The 19,697-nt window shown below is 30.7% G+C and overlaps 1 protein-coding gene and 1 long non-coding RNA gene across 5 annotated transcripts in view; one reads left to right on the top strand and one right to left on the bottom strand.

Annotated features, from left to right (window-relative positions):
- Nbea (neurobeachin) overlaps positions 1–19,697 on the bottom strand; it is a 680,165-nt gene that overhangs the window by 563,313 nt on the left and 97,155 nt on the right. For both annotated transcript variants that reach the window (XM_010623923.1, XM_010623924.1), the window contains exon 10: positions 17,281–17,414. In XM_010623923.1, coding sequence (XP_010622225.1) covers positions 17,281–17,414 — 134 coding nt within the window. The remainder of the gene's footprint in view (positions 1–17,280; positions 17,415–19,697) is intronic.
- LOC117284600 overlaps positions 1–19,697 on the top strand; it is a 192,835-nt gene that overhangs the window by 158,965 nt on the left and 14,173 nt on the right. For all 3 annotated transcript variants that reach the window (XR_004515690.1, XR_004515691.1, XR_004515692.1), the window contains exon 5: positions 7,088–7,155. This is a non-coding gene — a long non-coding RNA (uncharacterized LOC117284600). The remainder of the gene's footprint in view (positions 1–7,087; positions 7,156–19,697) is intronic.

The following is a 19,697-nucleotide window of genomic DNA, read 5'->3' as shown; positions in this document are numbered from 1 at the left end:
AATGTCAAAATTTATTTATACATATATATTTCCTCTTTCAAGCAAATGTTAAAAAAAGACAATTCCATAAAAAGGCTTATTTCAGTATTTGTTAGAATAACATGCTATCATAATTTTAAGTGTGTATGCAATATTGTTTTGGAATACACATTTTTAAAGAAATGTATACACCTAATGTTTGAAAAACACTGTTGTAAAAAATATTCAGGAAAATGTATAACATATTTATGTCCACATATGCTTTCAGAAAAGTTCATAAGAACAAAAAAATGACATATGTAATACAGAAATGAAAATTAGCAAATAATTACAGAGGATATAAATGAACATACAATAGCAAACAAAGATGTGGAACAAAGATTAAGTATTTAGTATGTCTTTTGAATGAGTGAATGAAGAAACAAAAGAAATGACTACACCAAATTAAGCTTTGATAATGCATTTCTTCAGTTACATATGATAATTTGAAACAGCAGCACTAATACATGAATATAGTTTTCCTAAAAATTAAAATGCATATTTCTTCATTGTATATGAATAAATTGCTACAAGACAGACTTTATGAGGAATTAAAGTCTACCTAGATTATTTTTATAATTTCTCCTCAATTATCTATATTCACAAGGGTAAAATCACAAATACTGAATGTTTTAAACTCAAGAGAGCTCATCCTTACAAGTAATTTTAAAAATTTATAATGAGAAAATCTTGAAAATTATAAAAGCCCAAAACAAATCTGAAATTATTTATGCCTCTAAATTATTCTAATCCTTCTATTTTCAACAGGATTGACAGACAACATACTTCTCTGATAATGCTATTTTTCTTCAAATCAGAAATGTTTCCATAATAAGAATTCATAGCAAAATTATCATTATCATTATTATAAAAATGATGTTGTCTTGGACTATCTTATGTTAGAAAAAATATACTATCCAGAAATAAAACACTTTACTACAGGAAATTAAAATTCAATTGTAATAATTAGTCCTATAACCTTAACCGCAAAAAAACATAAATTAATATTATAAATCAATGATATCCTTTTACTTAGTCCTTAAGTGAAAGATAAGCACTTCTAAGAAAAACATAACTACCAAAGAATTCATTGGAATTTTTTAAATGTTTCTGTAAAGAAGCACAGGTATTAAGCAATCTGGTCTATTTTAAATGAACTGCATCATAGTAAAGTCCACTTCACACATAATCACTTAAAATGATAATACATTTAGCATTTCTTCTTAAATACTGGGAAAGAACAAAGAAAACTACAGTATAGAAATTCACAATTTCCTAATCTTTTCATGGAATTTTTAACCTACATGTAAGTTAGTGATTCAGAGGCAAAGTGAATGCTAAACATTAGCACTGCCAAAAAGAAAGACCAAAGATGCCTCACAATGGTCCCTATGGTCTATGAGAAAATACAAAATAGTATTTCTTAGAATGAGTCACCCTCCTATGCAATACCATACAAAATTATAAGGATGCCATGGATTTTCTTTTAATTCTTTTATGTTAGAAGCACTAGTCATTCTCAAACATCTAATGAATTAAATTAGACATCTAAATGATAGTTCCATTACAAAAACAGAAATATTACTTTTATTGTAATTCTCAAATCTTAAGACATAACTGTACTATCCAAAAAATGTTAATTTCACTTCAAGATTTACCACGAAAACAAATGAAAAGTCAAATGCAGTCACTAACCAACGTATTAATTTATACCTGAAATCCAATGCAACAGAATACCATATCTTTTCAAAAAAAATCTTTAAAATAAAGTGTATTTGACATGGCGGGCGGAATAGTAAATAGATGGCCATCTTCGAAGAGGTACATTTTCAAACATAATTTAACAAACTTACCAGTAACTAAAATGCATCGGATTGCTGCAGGGCTCACAATAAACTTGCAAAATTCTGTGTATTGCCATACAAAATTTCTCTCCATTCTTGCCTATTTCCAACTCCCCTAGATACAAAGGCAAATATAAAGCATACTTCAGCCCATTCCTATATCTCCTACAAACCACTTCCTGTCTAGAACACATCAGTTCATCTGTAGAGGATCTAAATAGATAGGATAATCCAGAAAGCAAGTAGTTGTATCAGCCAGATCTAATATATACAACATAGAACATTCTCTTGAAAAGTATAGCAATGCCTAGGAACAGATTGTGAGAGGAGTATTTTATTTCATAGACAAAAAGTGTACTAATCATGATATCATAATATAAAATTGCTAAACTTTTCAATAGACAATACTGTAACATATGTTCTCTAAGAAGCAATTCTACTTCAGGAATGGTTAATAGTTTTGAGTCCTTTCTTCTTTTAAGAAAAATGATACTAATAATCTACTATAGGTTTCTTTCTTAAAAATACTATCTTCCAATTTTAATAAGCTATATATAAGGAAAAAATATTTAAGTATCATAAAAAAATGAAGGCTAGACCGTAGGAACAACATGAAAGAAATAGTACAATACTTGAAATAACTTAGTATATTTCTTATGCCTCCAGAGCTTTCTAATTCATATTATTAACAAATGTCTCAGCTGCCTTGGCCCAAAATTAGTTGAGAATACTTAGTAACTATGGATAAATATAACTAATTTTTAATGCAAACATATACTGTGTAGTTGATGTTTTGACTGATTTTACTTATAACTTCATTTCAATTTCCATTTAACTTAAAAAAAACTAATGTAGAAAATTCAAATTTTGTGATCCAAAGGTTTATTATCTTTAAGGTACTTCTATTATCTATAGATATATCATGAAGATACACCTAGTTTATAAGTGCAATGATTGAGAATGAGTATGTAAACTAAATTCACTTCAAAGGCAACTCGTAGAAAGCAGAAACTAGCCATTTGATATGCTTTGTACTGAAACAAGAAAAATATCATAGCTAGATTGGCTTTTAAAATAAATATCTTTTTATCAAGAAGAATATAACTTATGCAAAAATTAAAGATTTCTCCTAAGATCCAACACCTTTCCATTTTAAAAGGATATGTTTAATCATTTGAGAACTCCTACAGGCAAAATAAATGTCAGAATAAATTCAGATGTAGAATAAGTCCCAAATAAGATGTAAAGTAAAAAAGAAAACTCTTATGACATTTTTCAGTTTCATTTCTTAAGCAGCCTAATGTAGGAATTAAATACACTGAAGAATTTCAAAAGATGACTAAAAGTATATAAAACATCAAATACCATTGATTCTATGCTATTTGTCACTACAAAATCTTTCTAGATGAATGCTATCTCAGCAGGAATAAAACTGTAAAAGAAATCTACTCAAGTTCACACCTAAGACAATTATTTCCTAGTAATACAATCACAAAATAATCTCAATAAATTAAAAGAGTTACTTTTCTTCACAGTTGGAAACCAAATGCTTCCAAATGCAAATACGTTTAGCAATCATTTTTAGACAAGACTTTCCTGAAGATAGAATCTCAATGAAGACTATGCAATAACACACACACACACACACACACACACACACACACACACACACACACACAGTTACATTCGCCAGGGCAGACAAGAGTTTCATACCAAAATCAAAAAAGGAAAATAAGTCAAATGAGCAAACAAGTAAGAAGTAACACAGTAAAATGTAAGGACAGCGACCAAGGATTTTGCTCAGTGGTGCTGCCAGCCTTGCAAGCACAAGATCCCAAGTTTGATCCCTGCTACAAAAACAAAACAACAACAAAATGTAAGGACAGATACAAGACTACAAGACTTAGTGTTGCAGGTGAAATCAATAAGCCTGTTGTTGGCCATGAAATTTCCCCACAATAACTTCCATCTTACTGATGAGGAAGCAGGCTCACTTATCAACTTATAAACTGAATTTTTATCATGTCATGGATACTTAGTAACTTTCCAGTGAGCTCTATTGACAGGCTATTATACATTTGTATCTTCCTTTCTTTTGTAATAGATTTTAATGTCATATTTCACCATTTCTAAAAAATATGGTGAAACACCCTCAATATCTAAAAAATTATGACTTATGTGCTCCAATCTATTGTGAAGGAAATGAAAAATTTTAAAGTGCACATATAAAATCACTTCTAAGCTTCATATGATGTTACATATTAGTATATGATACTTAAGAGAATTTATATTTAAGGAACAAAACAGCCTTAGACAAAAGAAAACAAATCCTCTCAATGCCTAATAATTCTGCAGTTTAACCTCAATGCACATATCTCTCATAATGGACTAAATGTTCTAGCCCAGTGATGAAGATTCTTTTATAACTTTCAATAACAACAGCCGGCTGTGGCATGCATGCCACCATTCTCTAATCCCTTTATGAAAACTTCTTGGCCATGTTACAAATGGCAGCCATCACTATTACAATGGACACATGCCATGGACACATAAATACTTTAGAGATTTAATTATCTATTTCCCAACATCTGAAAAAGAACCTATAAAGTTCAAAATTAGAAAGTATACAGTAGAAACAGGTTGTATTTACACATAGGTGATGATCTAAGTCTTTTATGCATACTGTTACGTACTTCAGGATCAAAACATACCAGCAGCAAGGCCAAATGTCCAGTCTTTTAACCTTATGCTGGCTCTTTTAGCCAAGCCTTGGTCCATTTAATAGAAGCAAGATTAACAACATATCCTAAAGTGCTGCAGCTAGTAAATGCAAGAAATTAAACAGGAAAACATCAGACTACATAACTTAAATATTTGATACTTAGGTTTTACATATGCAAGTATTTTTTCACTGTTTCTACAATGAATTTTACTTTAAATGATTATATTGTCTACTTTGCCTTTTTTTTTTTTTTGGTATGCAGAATCAAACTCAGGACCTTGTTCTTGGGAGGCAGGCGGCAGAACCACTGAACTACTGTTATCATGATGCATATCTAAAATGTACCAGTAAATGTTTTGCTTTTATTTATTTATTTATCTATCTATTTGTCTATTTATTTATTTATTGGTACTGGGTATTGAATTCGGGTCCTTGCGCTTGCAAGGCAGGCCACCGAACCACTGAGCTAAATCCCCGGCCCCTTTTTTTTTTTTTAATGTTTTGCTTTTTAAAAAAATAAAAATAAATTTAAAAAGATCATGTAGTAAAATGTATTATATTTAAATATTTGGTGTGCAGTTCTAAAAATGTTAACAGATACATAGAATTAATAACTATCACAATAAAATAAAAACCACTGTATCAAAGAACCCTCACTTGTGCCTTACAGCTTTACAGTCACACCCTTTGAACATTTATAGCTTCCAGTAATTACTATCTCTTTTCATCAGTATAGTTTTATATTTTCAAGAAAGACATACAGATGGAATCAGCATGTAACCTTCTGAGATTCCTTTTTTGGCATCAATGTACTGCCTTTGAGGTTCAATAAAGTATTTATACGTAGATAGGTATAGAATTAATTCATTGTAATTGATGAGTGGTATGCCACTGTATGAATAGATATGCCAGTTTGGATATCCATTCATCTTCAAAGACATCTCTTTATGAGCTATCTTGATACTCATATTCTCCTTGGTGAAGGATCTAAGTTTTTTGCTTACATTTTAAAAACTGGACTGTTTCTGACTATTGAAGGTTGAGTCTTTTACATACTCTTGATATAAAATCTTTGTCAAATAAAAATTTGGCATTCTCTTTCCCCAGTGTGTAGAATATCTTTTCATTGCATCTTTTGTGGAGCAAAGTTTTTAATTTTGATGAAGTAATAACAAATTTATCATTTTTTTATTTTACGAATCATACTTTTGTTACAATGTCTAGGAAAGCTTTGTTTAACATAGATTACAAATGTTTCCTCCTGTTTCTTTTAAAAGTTTTAGTTTTATGTTATACTTAAACTTAATATTCTGAGCTAAATTTTAGTACATGATTCAGGTCAAGGCTCATGTTTTGACGGATAGCTATACTTCCTCTGTTGAATTACTTTCGTATCCTTTACTTTACCAAAAATCAATTATTCATAAATGCGTGAGACTTCTGGATTGTTTTGTTTCAATGATGTATTTACCTACTACTCTGTTGATATCACACATTGCATTATTTTATGTTGAAACTGTTTTAAAGCCAGGTAAGTATAATTCTCCCAACTTTATATTTTTTTCAAATCATTTTAGCTATCCTAGTTACACTGTCCTCCCATATAAACTTTGGATTTATCTTGTCCTTATCAATGCATATCCAGACTTTGACTAATGTTGTGGTAAATCTATGTATCAATTTCACGTCACCATTACTGTTGAATCTTCCTAACCAGGAAAATGGCATGCCTCCATTTGTGTAGATATTTGCTTCATTTCTTCAGAAATTTGTGGCTTTGGGGACAAAGACCCTGTATATGATTTGTGGAATTTATATCCACACACTTAAGTACTTTGAAACTACCACTGAAGGCATTTTAAAAATTGCTGTCTTACTACACTTGTTAAAAGAAGTATGTTTTTGTCTTAGTACCTTGTATCTTGTGAACTTGCTAAAGTGAATGTTAGAACTTTATGTGCATATTTGGATGTAGAAAATCATTTTGCCTATGAACGTTGACAGCTGTATTCTTTCTTTCCAATCTCTTTAACTTGTTTTGTCTTTTCTTACTTTACCAGACTGACCAAAACCCATTATGTGAATTAGATACATGGTAGTATAACACAGGGAGGGGTTAAAAATTATATAATTATTTTCTCACATTTTTTTCCTTTCTATGAGCTCTGTGATATGTTACAGTTCTGAGACTCTTTGTCCCACTCTACTGTGTACTTCTGTAACTGCCCACATCTGGGACTACAAATAGGAAGACACAGTAAAACTCAAGAATTTGTCTCACCCTGTTAGGACACTAGCTCCACTAATCAAACTGAAATCCTGTCTTTTTGGCTCCACTGCTTCCTCTGTTTCTAGTATGAGAACACTGCATGGGCACTAGGACATAAGAGGACAAAGTGAAAAAAGAAAAATTAACAAGAAATTTTGCTCTAGGACTAGAGGTTTGCTTTTTTCTTGGTGCACTTGATTTCTCATTATATCCTGTGCTCAATTTGTTTTCCAGTGCATTTAGTTTACCCTGGGGGATACAGGAGAAGCATGAAATACAATGAACACACCACCACCTTAAAGGTACTACAAATTCTGTTGTTCTTCTCCAATAAGCCTGCCACGATTTACATCTCAGAATTCTCAAATAGCTGCTTGATGATTCTGTCCATGTATGGTTTTATTTTGGTACTGACAGGAAGAAGTAGGGTAGCGTATTCTTTCTCCATCTTACTCATAACTGGAACTGGAATTTTAAATTCTTACAAATTTAAATGAAGCTACAAACTAAGATAACCCAATATTTACCCACACCTCCCACAAAAAAATCTTTCTGAGTGCTTAACATTTGAGCTCAGCATGCTAATGGGATAAGTTATTCCATACGGCCTGATACTGGCAGAAGGCAGAGGGTACACATCACCATTTAGAGGGAGGTTTAATACTATATGCCACAACATCCCCAAAAGTCTTTAAATATTCTTACAACAAAGACATAACCCACTAATTGTACTAAGAAACCACATTTGCCAAAAACGATACATATTAACAATTCCAGTATCACATTCCTTCTTCTTGAAGTATACAGAGAACTACATTTATCAGCTTCCTTAGTTATTCATGTGAGTAAATCAACAAAGCAAGATTAGAAGATTTGTAAGCTACAACCATAAAAAGTCCACACATAATTCTCTAGTCTCTCTTTTCCCTTCCTACAATGAATACTGGATACTCTCAAATATCAGGATGACTTCCCAAACCATAGATCCCTGAATGAACTACATTTGTTCATGTGAACAGTACATACATAAATCTTAATTGTGTAAGGCCAATAAATTTCAGAGTTATTACACATACATATATAATATAGGATATTACATATCCTTCCTATTAAAATTAAGAGTTTTTAAAAGTGTACACTACTATGCATTTTAGAGCTTTTTCTATCCTTAAATAATATCTAATTCTTACTCATTTTTCATATTACATATTCCAGGAAACTTGACCCAGAATACACTAAGAACATCAAATTCTTGTAAGCTCTAATACAGAACAACACCTGCATATTCCTAACTAGAAACTATCCATATTACCACCTAGACAAATCTACACACTTACTCTTGGATGGCTATGACTGATAGTGAGACTAAATCTATTACAATAACTCAGTACACATAAAACTTGAACAATACTATGCTACAATACCATATATAGTACTATACTACAATAGAATAAGACCCATAACTTTCCCATGGAATGAGAAAATTGAAAGGGTCTTTTCTAAACAATATATGCCCTATATTGTCTTTTCTAAATTATATTAAACCTGTTACCATCTTCTGCACTGAGAAATATGCAATTAATTAGGGTATACCAAAACAGATTTTTAAGAACGAACACTGAATTGTCTATTACAGTTCTCTACTACAATTTGACTCTGTAATTGCATTTAATAGTCATGCCTGCAATAATGAGGTACAATCTCAATATACATCCTACATACCACAACAATGCGACTTTCTAACGCTGGGCAAATATAAAAGCTTATTCATCTCTGGGTTGCAATATGCCTACTCAGTGTCCCATGTAAGCCACTTTATCCCAGCTATAATAAAACTTTGTCAAACTGATAAAAATTCAAGTAGTTTCAAAATCTTTATTTCATCGTTATGTCAACAGATTAAACTCTACCAGATCCCCTGGTTATACTCTGTTCTTATATTGCTTTCTGCATATTCCAACAAGTATTTGAAGTAATACTCTTTCCAGAGTATATATCTGTATTTCAGATAAATGCTTACTTCCTAGCTGTAACAGTAATGGATATTCAGCTTCTTTCATTTATTTTTATTTTTATTTTTTTGGTTTTTTTGAGACAGCGTCTTACTATGTAGTGAGACTGACTTGGAATTCACTGTGCAGCCCAGGCTGGTCTCGAACTCACAGTGATCCTCCTGCCTCAGCCTCCAAAGTGCTGGGATTACAGGCATGTGCCACCATGCCCAGCTCAGCTTCTTTTAAGGCTTTAAATCTGTACTTCATTTTACACAATCACAGAAATATGAATTTTTGAGCCTATTGAAATAAACATCTAAACTTTATTTCACTTTTATAGCACATCATTTATAATTTCCTCAGCTGTAACTGTTATAAAATGCATGGTAGATGAAAGCTCAAGAGCATGTTAATTGTGACTAACTCTTTGGGCAAAGCAAGAGTCATCTCCCCATCCAAATACATATTTTTAAAAATACATAATATTAATATTACCATTTATGTTTTGATACATGTACGCACGTAAGCATAATGTTTAAACCTAGTTATACTTATATATCTACTCAAACATTTATCATTTCTCTATGGTGAAAATGTTCCAAAGCCTCCAACCTTTTTTGGAGTGTATAGTACCTCACTGAAACTATACAATAGCATACCAGGACATTTCACTCTTATAGCACTGTAACTTAGTTTCTATTGATTTTATGCTCATTGGTCTTCTTCAACAGCCACTCTGAAATTCCCTTACATAAAATTGGGATTTTGAAGGAAATATTTTTTTTTCAGCTTTAATTGAGTTTATTGGTACATTTTAGGGATACAGTACAGTTACATTCATTGTTGGGATCTTGTACTCCCCTCCTCATCTACAAACACTTTATGTCCATCTTTTCATTATCTCACATTTTTTTCTTTGAGGAAATATTTTTTAAATAAATATAATAATCTTAAAAATAAGATTCACCTTTTTATTTTTTATTTATTTATTTTTTTGGTACTGGGGATTGAACTCCTGTCCTTGCACTTGCGAGGCAGGCGGGACAACCACTGAGCTAGATCCTTGGCCCAAGATTCACCTTTTGTACTCTATGAACTCTTGTTAGGTGATATAAAAATATTTCCTCATTTTGTACATGAGTTGTCATGAGAAAAAAGCAAAATCGGATGCAAATCACAGGTATATTCTATAAAATTTTTCTTGAATACTTTAAATATGTTGTCATTCCTGACATTCACAATGTAGATAATGTAGACAAGCATAAGAAAAAGGAAGCTTGCCCATCTTCTCAGTAAACCATTCATAAATATTGGGATAGTTGCCATGAATAAATGTTCAAAAATAATATATGTTCTCAAGATGCTTCTATCTATCAATCCAAAAAGATTCCCACAGAAATATTTAACAACCAGATTCATATTAACCTATTAATAAAGACAAATTCAAAAAGTATCTAAAGTAGATTAAATTGAATATATATCAAAAATATAGAAAATGCCAAAATAGAACTCAAATATAACAAATACCTAAGATTTGTATAGAATTTAGATTCCAGTAAGCACATGTGTGTAACTCTCATGAGATAGAAAAGCCACTAGAGAAACAAGATTACTGCTATTTTCAAATGAACTATTAAGGAGTAGACACCTACAAATTTCCTCTGTGTCTCCAGCAGCAATCTACATGCAAGGCACTTATGCATGTATAGTTCAATGTTTTAAATCATAAATTAGTTGTACCAAGGGAGTATTTTGTTGCTCTGAAAATTACATGGAGCATATCAAAACAAGCACTTGTACCTGTAATTTAAGGTACACTCAAATCTACTTGACCTTGCTAACAAAAGATTGGCAGTGCAACCGATGCTACAGGAAATTTATTACTCTAGCCATGTAGCATGTGCTAACTCTTCCTACATGAAAAATACTATAAAATAACCATAAATTATGGGAAACTGAGTATGTATGGTGCCTCCAATCTATGAAAGAATTCATACTTTAGGAAACATTTTAAACATTTAATAATGATCTAACCATCTTTTTAAAGAGATTATAACAGAAATGATGGACTACTTTCTATTATTTCTACATGGTTTAGCTGAACAATTTTATTTTAGGCAGCAAACAAGGAATCTGTGTTGTACTCTCTTAGGTATAACGACAATCAGATATGCATTATACATAGAACAAATTATACATACTGCTCCTTAAATTATAAAAACAAAAAATATTACTAAGCTGCAGTAGACCAAAAAATAAGGCTTGCATCCTCTTTTACTTGGTTTCAAATGAGCTATTTTGATTTTGTTTTTTTTCAGTGAATCTTTTTTTTTGTGTATGTTTTAGGAGTTAATTGTAAAATTGGATTATATGGCCTGTCATTGTTCTTTTATTTCTCTACTGCCATTTCTTGCATTTATCTGTGTATTTTCTACGTGAATTTCATATACTTTTTAATTCAACTGGTAGTTACCTGAAAGAGATAAAAAAGCATTCATTTTTGTGCGTCTCACAGTTGATTTTATATCAGAACTACCTACAAAACAGCAAAATGCACTTTCCTATTAACAAATGACAAATTAATTAAATTGCAAGATATGCTGTAAACTTTTATCATTCCCCTAGTTCATGCAGAATATTTAATGTATTTTTATTGTTCATGCCTTACAAATTAATGTGCACATTAATTTCAATAAAATTCCATTTGGACTCAAGCTCATCCTTTGTTATGACACAGTAATATTCCACTGTGATTAAAAAACCACATTATCTTTATCCATTCATCTGCTAAGAAACATATAGGCTGTTTACAAGATTTAGCTTTTATGAAATGCACTCCTATAAATTCCTATATGTTGTGCTATATGTCTTTAACTCCTGGGAAGATACCTTCAAGGAAAATAGGTGGATCAAATGGAATTTCTATTTTTATATTTAGAGTAATATCCATACTGACTTCCATAGTTCCTTGATACACAAGTCTGTATTTTGCCAATACCATGATGCTGTTAATCACTGTAGCACTATAGTATAACTTGAAGTTCAGGATTGTGATAGCCTCTGCCTTACCCTATTCTAAATCTCTTTTGGTTCCACTGAATTTTAGGATTGCTTTCTCCAGTTCTGTAGAAATGTTATTTATATTTTATTGGCATTGCATTGAATCTATATAACAGTTTTGGAAATATGGTAATTTTAACCCTATTGGTTCTGCCATTAAAGGAACAGGAGATATCTTTCCATTTTCTGATATCCTCTTAGATCTCCTTTTTCAGAATACTGCAATTTTCAGTGTACAAGTCTTTCACTTCCTTGGTTAGATTAATTCCTAAGCATTTCTTTTTTCTTGATGCTATTGTGAAAGGTATTATTTCCCTAATTTCTTTCCCATGAGCTTGTTTATTGGCACATAGAAATACTACTGATTTTTGAGTGTTGTCTTTGTATATTGCTATGTAACTGAATTTGATATTAATTCTAGGAAAAGACTAAATTTTATAGAAAAATATATTAATTCATTAAATTTGTCACGTTATTAATTTTAGCTATAAAATGACCACACTTATGGATAGTACTAAAAATAAAGCCATTCTCAGGTGGTTTAGAGTAAGAACTCTGGAGTTGGGCTTTCAGAGTTAGAACCCTGTTCCACAACTTAAGCCTTCATGTCCTGAAAAAATTACTAAATTTCCTTCTTCCTCATTATTAGCAAAATATATTTAGATGAGATAAAAAATTAAAATATTTTATCAGTTTACAATTTACCCTGCCTATAATTTACAAATGGATACTTCAGTCCATGAATACTTTTGTTTACAAACAATTTTGTTTGGCAAAATTTTTTGTTTGCAAGCTCTACACTGTGTGTGACAAAAATGACTGTGCCCATCTTTCCTGCACAAACACAGATGTGGCCATCTTTTCCAAAACTGGGATGAATTAGGTTCCTGAACTGAGGTATTATAGTATATTCTATTTTTTATTTATTAGAAACAATTTATTGCTGGTACTTTAGGGTAATATTTGATTCTTTGAGTCTTTTTAAAAAATTACTAGACTGGTAATTTTCAAAAGTCAAACATAGATTAAAAAGTACAAAACATATATCTTGCATTCCTACTACACACCCATGCGCATCCACATCACCTAAGATCAGATAGTACACACAGAATGGGGTTTGAGGCAAAAACACTTATTAATGAGAATTATGTCAATGTAATTTTGTTTGATATACAAAAATCAACTTGTTCCAGAAAACATATGCAGTTTTAAAACAAAAAATTCCTATGTCATACAATAAGGACAGTTTTGTTTTGTACTGACTATAAAATTTAACTACAGTGGTTCATTGTTTTTTAAAAGTCCAATTTAAGGAAGATATTTTATTTTCAACCAATATATCTGATTATCAAATTCAAAAGATAATGAAATCTGTATTTAATTTACTGAGTAATTTCTAGATAAAATACCAAAGATGTGTCACTTCAAGATTGGAGTGAAGCTTCTTGAATTAATTTATTAATTTCATTTGAGTCATTAAATAAATATCAACTGTCTAGTGAAAATTAATTTGTTTACTCATTGCTTTCAATATTCACTGCACTGAGTAGATCACCAAATATAATATTAGTCCCCAAGAAATGATAAAATATTCAAATAGTCTTGATCATTTTGGATAATTACTTGAAGTAATGGAGATTAATTATAAATAAGCTGAAGTAACAAAATACACTGGTCTTATTTACTTACAAAAAACAGGTCACTTCAAAATACTGTAAGTGTTGTCACAGAACTATTTGTTTAGTAGGATTTATCTACCAATTTGTTGCTTAACATTTTCGTATCCTAAGAAAGGATATTTATAAAAAGAATCCAATGAACAGTATTATGTCTGCATATTTCAATACTACAAAGGAACCAAGACCAATAACCATAAAGCAAAATCATTTTAAACTCTTCCAAATTTTTGACTTACTGTTGACAAGTACATTTGAACTAACATATCCAGAAAAAAACAAAAAAGCCACTCTGTCTAGAAAGTGGATGGATGATTCTAAACCAGTTTTCACTATTATAACAGAAATATAAAATGCAAGGTTGGGCCAGGGATTTAGCTCAGTGGTGCCGCCACCCGAGTTCAATCCCCAGTACCACACAAAAAAATGAATAAATTATAAAATAAAATAAAATGCAAGCTCTACATGATTACTCAAGCAAGTATTTCTCTAACTAAATACTATCACTGGTATAAAAAAGATCACATATAAAGTAATAAAAGCCTTATTTATTTCTATAGGGTTGATGATACATTACAAGTATAGTGCTAAAGAGCATCTTGCTTATCTAGCTTATTCTCATCATAACAGCTAAAATTTGAATGTATTCAATGCTTTTTATGTGTGATCTGTTTATTGCACTTAGTCTAAATAGTTAAGTACATTATTAATCTAAATTTATCATGATGGATATTAAAGTATTAAAAAAGTTATTAACATACTCAAAGTTGCACTATTCATCAACATTAAGTGCAGGATTTGAACCCAACTCTAGACATATATAGAGTACCATATAGAGAATGCTCTATACAGAGTAACAAGTGTAACATATAGCATTTAGAATAAAACAAAGCCACAATACTTCTACATAAATAAACCTATCTTTACAGGCTTCAGAAAATAAGATTATTCTTACTTATTAAGACATTACATTAAGGCAGTAGGCTTGACTTCCTTAAAAATAATGGGAAACAATGGCGCTAACTGTACTAAAATAACTTCATAGCATTCCAAAATGGACTTATACCACTCTAATTATTATTATTATTATTATTATTATTATTTTGTACCAGGGATCAAACTCAGGTCCTTGCGCTTGCGAGACAGGCGATGGCACCACAGCTGAATCCCTGGCCCATTCTTTTTTTTTTTTCAATGAAGTATTTAAATACTAACCCCCTTATATTGAGTAAAAACTCATCAAAGTTGATGAAAATATTACAATAATGGTAAGAGAGGTAAGACTCTGCAAACAGGAAAGTTTTATTTTTAAAAAAGGTACTATTCAATAAAGAAAATGCATGAAAAGTAAAATACTTCAGCTTTAAACACAAAAGTCAGAGTGAACACTTACTTTAGAGTTTAGCTCAATTTCTCCAAAAGGTAATTAAAAACAGAACAGTACTGCAATAGTTTGTCATGTATTTCTTATATAAACAATTTACCAAAAACTGTGCATGGGATTTTTTTTTCTGAAAGAGTAAGAACTTTAGTGTGATTGTCATTCATGTGAACAATTTAATATTGATTAAAAACAAAATGAAACATCCTACTTCAGGTTCCCATTCATCTTTATGAACTAAATTACAAAACTGCTTTTAACATTAAAAAAAATGCATGACTTTATTATTGATGCACACATTTTTCTATACTAGTCCTCTTCAAGACTTTAAATAACTGAACTCTGTATTATTAACATATGCTATCACCTACAAAAAAGCACACCATATACATCAGGACTTTGAAAAAAATTGATGAAAAAGTAATACACAAGAATTCCAAATTAGCACATCACTGAATCAAACAATACATTAGAATTAAATACAGCTTTTAAAGAGGACAGGGATTTCTTTCATACTATATGTTTCTATTAGCTGTAAATTAAGATTATAATATATACCACTAAAAGAGTTGGAACTAGTAATTATAAGAAAAATTAAAGTGAATCATGTAAAAGAACTAAAAATAAACAAATCAAAATGAAAATCAATATGATGACTCCCCACACATTATCTCTTAGATGAAATAAATTCAATTTAAATACCAAACTACAGTATAATATAAATACTGAAATGAGTTTAGAAGACAAGTAGTTAAAAAAAAACTCTGTCCTGAATGGACTAGATAACTTGTTCAATACTTTATTGCACTAATATTTTATAATAGCTATTTATGAAGGAATAAATTATTAGGATAATTTTATAGCATTTCAAACTAAGTAATATTCCTTATTCTCTTCAACCAAGCAACAAAGTTTATTTCACATTTTAAACATGTATTTTATATCAATTCATAAGGAATACTTAAATTACATACAGAATTTGTTTCACAGTATTTACTAGGCTTTAAATTACTAATAAATGTATACTGGTTCACTAAGATTAAAAAGAGCAAAACATTTTAAATTCAAATCCAGGACCAGAATTTAGTTTTTGAATCTTTCAATAAGCTGATCTGCCACCAATAACATTATTTATTTATAAATGTATAAATTTATAAATAAATTATGTAGTATGTCAAAACAAAGTGGTATTATGGCAGGCCATATCTCAGAATTTCTTTTCACTTCAAAACTTTTAACTTTCAAATGTCCAGAATTTATACTACATTGATATAAAACAAAGCAGACCTACAGATAGGAGCTGATCGTTGTAAATGCACAGATCACATTTACATTTAAATTTATACTTTACACTGTAACAGTTCCAATAAAGAACAATATCAGTAGCTATATTAAAATAGAATAACAATAACAATTCAGTTAGTATGACAAAATTGCACGTTACATGTCATTGAACCTTAAAATTTTTCCCATAGCTTCTTCACTAATTTTTTCATCAATTTAAAATTAGATGACCTGTGAAGAATCTTATAAGTACCTGTGCATACTAATGAAGCATTCCTGTACTATTTTTGACTAAAATTTAATGTCTATATATATAATTTGTCCTTTAAAGTCCAAAACCATACAATATACATAATTACAGCTGTTGCTGAAGTTCATTATTTAAATTCACATATATAATTCTAAGATATAAAGCTGAATCAGAATTTGATGAATACATACTTCTTTGTAAAATTAAAAGAAGCTATAAAATGTATACATGGTATTCAATCTAATTAAAAGTTACTTCATTTTATATGCATATGCATATGCCATTTAGGTCCTCAAAAATGAACTGTATTTAATTAAAGAACAGCTGATAGCAATTAATACTGTGCTCATCTTAAATTGTTTTAACAGAATTATAAAATAATATCTCTTTTTAAGATATAAATTACATAACTGTTATTAATTAGCATTCTTGTAAATAAATTTTACCCTAAAAATATCCTACAACTATACAGGGCAAATCATAATTATTAGCAAAGAAAAAAGGTCAGGACTAAGAATTTTCCTCAACCATATAATCACTATGTCACACCTAGTAAGAATTTTTATTTATTTTTAGAAAAGGAATTATTTTACGGTAATAAGAACCTAAACATTGTGGTTGATTTTATATTTGTGTAAATATATACTTGCCTGAGTTCTAAAAGAAGTTTGTATTAACACTTGAAAGACAAAATCCAAATACTCCAATAAATTGGAGCACTGAACAAACCGTGCGTACTCTAAGTGTGTAAAACTACCAGCCACTGTACAAAGAAAACTTACCAGACAGTTGTTTCCACTTGACTGTCATTGAGTTGTCGATTGTCCAGTTGTGCAAAAAGTGGAAAAAGCACTTGAATTCCTCCAATTGAGTGAATTGCACTATGAATTGAATGTGTTACTATAGCCTTCACATCCTATATTAAAAAACATAAATGTTGTTAAACTGCTGGAGAATAATTTACATCAGTATTTCCTTGTTCCAAATATCCTTATAATTGAATAACATTACAGTTTTTGATACATATATACATGTAAAATTTAAAAATCAAGATTATCTTTGCAGGGCATGGTGGCACATGCCTTTAATCCCAGCACTCCAGAAGCTGAGACAGGAGGATTGCTGTGAGTTCGAGACCAGCCTGGACTATATAGTGAGTTCCAGGTTAGTCTCAACTACATAGTGAGGTTCTGTCTCAAAAAACAAACAAACAAACAAATGAAAAGAACCGATTATCTTTGATAACACCTTCTAAATCTAAAATCTTGAGATCTTTACATTGAAAATATGAAGCTAAAATCAAATTTCAGTGTAAAATAAGATATTAATGAATTGAAAGACACAACAACAGCATCAAAAAATGAAATAGTAGAAAAACCCAAAGCTCGAACAAGAGAGGAAATTATAAAGATCCAAGCAGAAATCAATGCAATTGAAACTAAGAAAACAATACAAAAATAAATGAAACAAAGAGCTGGTTTTTTGAAAGAATAAATAAAATCGACAAACCCTTAGCTAATCTTATCAAAAAAAGGAAAGAAAAGGCTCAGATCCATGCAATCAGGAATGAAAAAGGCGAAGTCACAACAGATCCAAAAGAAATCCAGAGGATCATGAACACCTACTTTGAGAACCTGTACTCTAATAAAATGGAAAACACAGAAGAAATGGACAGATTTCTAGATACTTATGAATTACCAAAGTTGAACGAAGAAGATAAAAACATTTTAAACACCCCAATCACAATCAGTGAAATTGAAAATGTAATTAAAAACTTACCAACAAAGAAAAGCCCAGGCCCTGATGGATTCACTGCTGAATTTTACAAGACATTTAAAGAAGAACTACTACCATTACTCTTCAAACTTTTCAATGAAATTGAAAGGGAAGCTATACTTCCAAATTCATTCCTGGAAGCAAGTATCACTTTGATTCCCAAACCAGGGAAAGATACAACTAAAAAGGAGAACTACAGACCAATCTCCTTAATGAATATAGATGCAAAAATCCTTAATAAGATACTAGCAAACAGAATACAGAGGATTATTAAGAAGATCATCCATCATGACCAAGTCGGATTTATTCCAGAGATGCAAGGGTGGTTCAACATACGAAAGTCAGTGAATGTAATACATTATATTAACAAAGTCAAGGACAAAAACCATATGATCCTCTCAATAGATGCAGAAAAAGCATTTGATAAAATTCAACACCCATTCATGATAAAAACCCTGCAAAAAATTGGAATAGATGGTCTATACCTCAATTTAATAAAGGCTATTTATGAAAAACCATCAGCCAACATCATATTGAATGGCCAAAAACTGAAAACCTTCATGTTAAAATCAGGAACAAGACAAGGATGCCCACTATCGCCACTTCTCTTCAATATAGTTCTGGAAACATTAGCCACAGCAATTAGACAAGAGAAAGAAATTAAAGCAATAAAGATAGGAAAGGAAGAAGTTAAACTATCATTATTTGCTGATGATATGATACTCTACATTGAAGATCCAAAAAACTCCACCAAAAAACTTCTAGACTTAATTGACAGATTCAGTAAAGTATCTGGATACAAGGTGAATACCCAAAAATCAATAGCCTTTCTATACACAAATAACAGACAGACAGAAAGAGAAATAAGGGAAAAAATTCCTTTTACAATAGCATCCAAAAAAATGAAGTATCTAGGAATCAATCTAACAAAAGAAACAAAAGATCTCTACACTGAAAACTACAGCACTCTGAAAAAAGAAATCGAAGAGGATATAAAAAAATGGAAAGATATCCCCTGCTCCTGGGTAGGAAGAATCAACATAGTGAAAATGGCCATACTACCGAAACTGCTATATACATTCAATGCAATGCCAATTGAAATTCCAACACTATATTTCACAGAACTAGAAAAAAGAATCCAAAAATTCATTTGGAACCACAAGAGACCTAGAATAGCAAAAGCCATTATAGGCAACAGTCACATGGCACCAGGTGTAACAATTCCCAATTTGAAACTATACTACAAAGCCACTGTGATAAAATCAGCATGGTACTGGCAAAGAAATAGGCCTGAGGATCAATGGAACAGACTGGAAGACACAAAAACAAATGCAGATGTACTCAGCTACCTCATCTTCGACAAAGGAGCTCACCATCCTCAGTGGAGGAAAGATAGCCTCTTTAATAAATGGTGTTGGAAAAA

Source organism: Fukomys damarensis, unplaced genomic scaffold (genome assembly GCF_012274545.1).
Source record: "Fukomys damarensis isolate Sample0158 unplaced genomic scaffold, DMR_v1.0_HiC HiC_scaffold_38, whole genome shotgun sequence".
Taxonomy (NCBI): Eukaryota; Metazoa; Chordata; class Mammalia; order Rodentia; family Bathyergidae; genus Fukomys; species Fukomys damarensis.
The sequence above is the reverse complement of the archived record's forward strand: the minus strand, read 5'-3'. Positions and strand labels throughout refer to the sequence as shown.